The following is a 6000-nucleotide window of genomic DNA, read 5'->3' as shown; positions in this document are numbered from 1 at the left end:
ATTCACTATCTCTCTTCATATATCTCTCTCTGTCATTCACTATCTCTTTCATATCCTCTCTGTCATTCTATCTCTCTTCATACCTCTGTCATTCACTATCTCTCTTCAAATATCTCTCTGTCATTCACTATCTCTCTTCATATCTATCTCTGTCATTCACTATCTCTCTTCATATATCTCTCTCTGTCATTCACTATCTCTCTTCATAGTCTCTCTGCCAGGTCCTCTTCCATGCTTCTATCTCTCTCTGTTTCCTAACCTCTGTCTCACTCCTCTTCTGATCTACCTTATAGTATGGCAACCCTATAGGTCCCTCCCTCCCTCCCTCCCTTAGAAACATGATCTGTCTTCACCCCTCCCTCCATCCATCCCTCCATTTTTCCCTCCCTCCCTCCCTCACCCATGTCTTCTAGTCTGTAGTCCAATGGATGGTGTTAATGCCCATCATCAGTAATGTCTGTTGTTTCCATTTGGGAGTCTCAGACCAGCCTGTGTCCCAAATGGCACCACATGTCCAAAATGGTCACTATTTATGACCAGGGCCTTAGAAACATGATACTGTCTTCATAATTCTTCCATCCATCTATCCATTTTTGATTCACTCACTCACCCACCCATGTTTTCTTTCTGTGTCCATTTGAGAGGTTTAAGGGTTGCCAGGCCAACCATTGGAATATGGTCTGCCATTTGGGACGGAACCACTATCCATTACAACCACATGTCCAACATGGTCTGTCAGGATCCATTTGAGATGATCCCCTCCTCACACAACTGAACCATTGGAGACCCATTTAAAAGAGACACCACAGCTGAGATTGGCAATTAGGAGCCATATTATTTGAAATCAATTGACATTATGCGCACCACATGTAGATTATCAGCCAATCGCAGCCTGTCTGGTCTACAGACCAATTAGAGCAACACAATCCCTAGTGACATCATCTCTGGTCCCTCAAAACCACATACAGCACTCTACTGAATAATATATACGTGTGTGTGTGTGTGTGTGTGCGTGTGTGTGTGTGTGTGCGTGTGTGCGTGCATGTGTGTGTGCGTGTGTGTGTGTGTGCGCGTGTGTGTGTGTGTGTGTGTGTGTGCGTGTGTGTGTGTGCGTGCGTGTGTGTGCGCGCGTGTGTGTGTGTTTGAACTTTTATTTATTCAGACGAGCCCAAATGAGACCAAGGTTTCATTTCCAATGGTGCCCTGAGGACAGAAAATAAATCAAATTCATAAAATATAAATCTACAAGATAGAACAACAAGATAGACTAACAAGATATAATAACCAGGAAGAATAACTAGATAGAGTAACTATATAGAATAACCAGCTAGAATAACCAGCTAGAATAACTAGATATAATAACCAGATAGAATAACCAGACAGAATAACAAGATGGAATGACCAGATAGAATAACCAGGTGGAATAACCAGGTGGAATAACCAGATAGAATTTCCAGATGGAATAACCAGATGGAATAACCAGATGGAATAACCAGATGGAATAACCGGATGGAATAACCAGCTGGAATAACGAGATGGAATGACCAGATGGAATAACCAGATGGAATAACCAGGTGGAATAACCAGCTGGAATAACGAGATGGAATGACCAGATGGAATAACCAGACAGAATAACCAGGTGGAATAGCCAGATAGAATAACCAGACAGAATAACCAGACAGAATAACCAGGTGGAATAACCAGATAGAATAACCAGATAGAATAACAAGATGGAATGACCAGATAGAATAACCAGGTGGAATAACCAGACAGAATAACCAGGTGGAATAACCAGACAGAATAACCAGATGGAATGACCAGATGGAATGACCAGATGGAATAACCAGATGGAATAACCATATGGAATGACCAGATGGAATAACCAGCTGGAATAACGAGATGGAATGACCAGCTGGAATGACCAGATGGAATGACCAGATGGAATAACCAGCTGGAATAACGAGATGGAATGACCAGCTGGAATGACCAGCTGGAATGACCAGATAGAATAACCAGCTAGAATAACCAGATAGAATAACCAGATAGAATAACCAGATAGAATAACCAGATGGAATGACCAGATGGAATGACCAGATGGAATAACCAGGTGGAATAACCAGACAGAATAACCAGATGGAATGACCAGATGGAATAACCAGATGGAATAACCAGATGGAATAACCATATGGAATGACCAGATGGAATAACCAGCTGGAATAACGAGATGGAATGACCAGCTGGAATAACCAGATGGAATGACCAGATGGAATAACGAGATGGAATGACCAGCTGGAATGACCAGCTGGAATGACCAGATAGAATAACCAGCTGGAATAACCAGATGGAATAACCAGATGGAATGACCAGATGGAATAACCAGATGGAATAACCAGATAGAATTACCAGATGGAATGACCAGATGGAATAACCAGATGGAATAACCAGATGGAATAACCAGATGGAATAACCAGATGGAATAACCAGATGGAATAACCAGATGGAATAACCAGATGGAATAACCAGGTGGAATAACCAGCTGGAATAACGAGATGGAATGACCAGATGGAATAACCAGATGGAATAACCAGCTGGAATAACCAGCTGGAATAACCAGATAGAATAACCAGATGGAATAACCAGCTGGAATAACCAGATGGAATAACCAGTACATTAGAACATCATAAACTACGTATAAAGTCAAAATAATTAACTAATTAAATAAATAATTGGACACCTCGTTGAAGTCATTTATCATCAGGGTTTTAAATCACTTTAGTGTCACCAGGGAATCCAAATGTAATGAATTGTGTGGAGCGGTAAAACTACATTTGGATGTTTGGTGGCGACCAGAATGTCAAGAGTTTAACTACCAATGTGAATGGGTTTGGTATATCATGTTTTTATGAGTACTACCATACCCTGTTCAAAGGCACTTAAATATTTTGTCTTACCCATTCACCCTCTGAATGACACACAGAGACAATCCATGTCTCAATTGTCTCAAGGCCTAAAACTCCTTCTTTAACCCGTCTCCTCGTCTTCATCTACACTGATTGAAGTGGATGTAACAGGTGGCATCAATAATGGATCACAGACTGACCAGGTGATTCCAGGTGAAAACTATGTCATGGAAAGATGCTTCGTACACTCCCCCAGCGACTACCTGCTCGGACCCCCTTTGGGCTTGGAGACATTGTTCCGTTGGTATCAAGGGACCCAACGTGTGCCAGGAAAACATTCCCCACACCAGTACACCTCCGCCACCAGGCTGTACCGTTGACACCAGGCAGGGACTGGTGGACTCATGGCCCCATAAGCATGACGCAACAGGAAGGCAATGTATTTCCATTCCTCATTTGTCCAGTGTTGGTGATTGCGTGCCCGCAGGAGCCATTTCTTCTTGTTTTTAGCTGATAGTAGTAGACACCGGTGTGCTTGCCAGCTGCAATAGCCCATCCATGACAAGTATCAACGACTGTTGTACTGCACCGTTATTTATCTGTTTGTGGACTGCCTATTAGCCTTTGTGCGATTCTTGCCATTTTCCTTCGACCCATCTCGATCAACGAGTTGTTTACGCCCACAGGACTGATGTGTTTTGTTTGTCATACCATTCTCTGTAAACCCTAGACACTGTCGTGCTTGAAAAACACTGGAGTCCGTTTCTGAGATACTGGAACTGCCACGCCTGGCACCGGCGGTCATACCACGCTCAAAGCTGCTTCGGTCACTGGTTTTGACCCTTCTAACGTTCAATGGAACAGTAACTGAATGCCTTAATGCCTGTCTGCCTGCTTTATTTAGCAAGCCACAGCCATGTGAGTCACTGCCTGTAGGAGCGATCCATTTTTGTGAACAGGGTGGTCTTCCTAAACTGGCCACTGTGTGTAGTTTGAAGTAAAAAAAAAAAAACTTCTTAGCTGAAAGGTGCCAGTGATTCTAATATTTTTTTGCATGGCAAGATAGTTTAGAAACCGTCCGGTAGTTATCTATTTAACTTTAGTCCAGTCAAGAGGAGCCAGTCAAGAGGTAGAATCAGTCAATTTAGCTTTAGCCCAGTCAAGAGGAGCCAGTCAAGAGGTAGAATCAGTCAATTTAGCTTTAGCCCAGTAAAGAGGAGCCAGTCAAGAGGTATAATCAGTCAATTTAGCTTTAGCCCAGTCAAGAGGAGCCAGTCAAGAGGTAGAATCAGTCAATTTAGCTTTAGCCCAGTCAAGAGGAGCCAGTCAAGAGGTAGAATCAGTCAATTTAGCTTTAGCCCAGTCAAGAGGAGCCAGTCAAGAGGTAGAATCAGTCAATTTAGCTTTAGCCCTTTCTGACAATTAATGCGTGATCCATATGGATTAGAGCTGTCTTTAACCCTTGATTTTTTATATGGGGCATGCTGATCTGCAACAGAGTTAAACTGAGAGGTAAAACATTTAAAGATCTGAATCAGAGATAGAGGACACACCCTCCCAGTCAGACATCCCTAGGTCATACAGGAAATGTTGCTCATTGAAAGTTATGACATGTCTTCGTGCATACCTCTAATGCAGGCAATGGAACAACAGTCACAATGTTAATCTATTTTTTAACCCCTGCTCTCATCCTTGGCCTCTGACCTTTAACCCCTGTCTGTAGTTAAATGGAGGAGCGGGACAGAAGCCGCTCCCCGTCCCGCAGGACCAGTCGGGTGGAGCAGGTGGTGGGGCGATGGCTACGACGCTCCAGGGATTCCAGCAGCAGGTTAGTACCAACCAGGCCGGCCACGTAACACGGTTAGCTTTGGGTTTGACTGGGTTACCCAGGGATTCCAGCAGCAGGTTAGTACTAACCAGGCCGGCCGCGTAACACGGTTAGCTTTGGGTTTGACTGGGTTAGCCAGGGATTCCTGCAGCAGGTTAGGACTAACCAGGCCGGCCGCGGAACACGGTTAGCTTTGGGCTTGACTGGGTTAGCCAGGGAGCTAGTAATGGCTTTGTCTGGGTTAGGCCTGTGGGGTAGAAATGGGTTTGTCTGGGTTAGGCCTGGGGTCTAGTAATGGGTTTGTCTAAATGGTTTTATTTGGGTTAGGCCTAGTTATTCAAGGCAATATTGGACATCATCTGTTGGAGACTATTATGAGGAAGTGTTTCCTTGTTTGTTTTGATTGGCTGATACCTTGTCCTCTGGCTGATACCTGGTCCTCTGGCTGATACCTGGTCTCTACCCCAATCAGAGAGCGTATCCTGGTAGATGGGAAGGCGGCTGCGGGGGGAGAGTCTAGCGGTCAGGATCAGAAGAACAGCTACCCGGTTAGACTGACCATCCAGATCCTACGAGACCCCCTCCTCAACACTCATGGAATCACCCTGACACCTCAGACACCCATACTGGTGCAGGACATCACCCCAGGTAGGCTACATAAACATGACATAGGACTATCATAACCTGACATAGAACTATCATATTCTGACATGGGACTATCATAACCTGACATAGGACTATCATAACCTGACATAGGACTATCATAACCCTGACATCGAACTATATTGTGCTGTCATGAGCTTGGGACTGCTGGACAGATTAACTTAACAATCAATATCTGATTAGAAAAACAGCAAGAGAAAAAAACAACATATGGTTTCAGAGTTACTTGAAGATTTTATTTAATAATTTGGTTGGTTGGGTGGCAGAAATCAGACCAATTAGTTATGCTGTTGAATTCAGGTGGCAGTCTTTTGACCAATCATCCTTTGCTAAACTGAGATCCTGGCAGTCTTGCTAGTCATTACTCCATCAGGTGCAGGATCCAACTACATCTTTGATCAAATGATTGAATCCGATTGTGATGTCATTGAGATTGACAAGCTGTACAGAAAAGGGAGGGGTTTTGTGTGGTTCCATAGGCTCCATTAGGGTTTGTGTTGTTAAGCCCAGGTGGAGACTGAGGGTGGGTCGCTAATGGCACCCGATTCCCTATATAGTGTACTACTTTTGACCAGAGTCCTAGTAGTGCCCTATAGAGAATAGGGTGCC

The 6000-nt window shown here is 44.0% G+C and overlaps 1 protein-coding gene across 1 annotated transcript in view; it reads left to right on the top strand.

Annotated features, from left to right (window-relative positions):
- LOC121844299 (FERM and PDZ domain-containing protein 1-like) overlaps positions 1-6000 on the top strand; it is an 89028-nt gene that overhangs the window by 36738 nt on the left and 46290 nt on the right. Inside the window, 2 exon segments of the mRNA XM_042314232.1 lie at positions 4624-4728; positions 5201-5376. Of these exon segments, the coding sequence (XP_042170166.1) occupies positions 4628-4728; positions 5201-5376 (277 nt within the window). The 5' untranslated portion in view covers positions 4624-4627.

Source organism: Oncorhynchus tshawytscha, unplaced genomic scaffold (genome assembly GCF_018296145.1).
Source record: "Oncorhynchus tshawytscha isolate Ot180627B unplaced genomic scaffold, Otsh_v2.0 Un_contig_397_pilon_pilon, whole genome shotgun sequence".
Taxonomy (NCBI): domain Eukaryota; kingdom Metazoa; phylum Chordata; class Actinopteri; order Salmoniformes; family Salmonidae; genus Oncorhynchus; species Oncorhynchus tshawytscha.
This window is presented reverse-complemented; position numbering and strand designations above follow the sequence as displayed.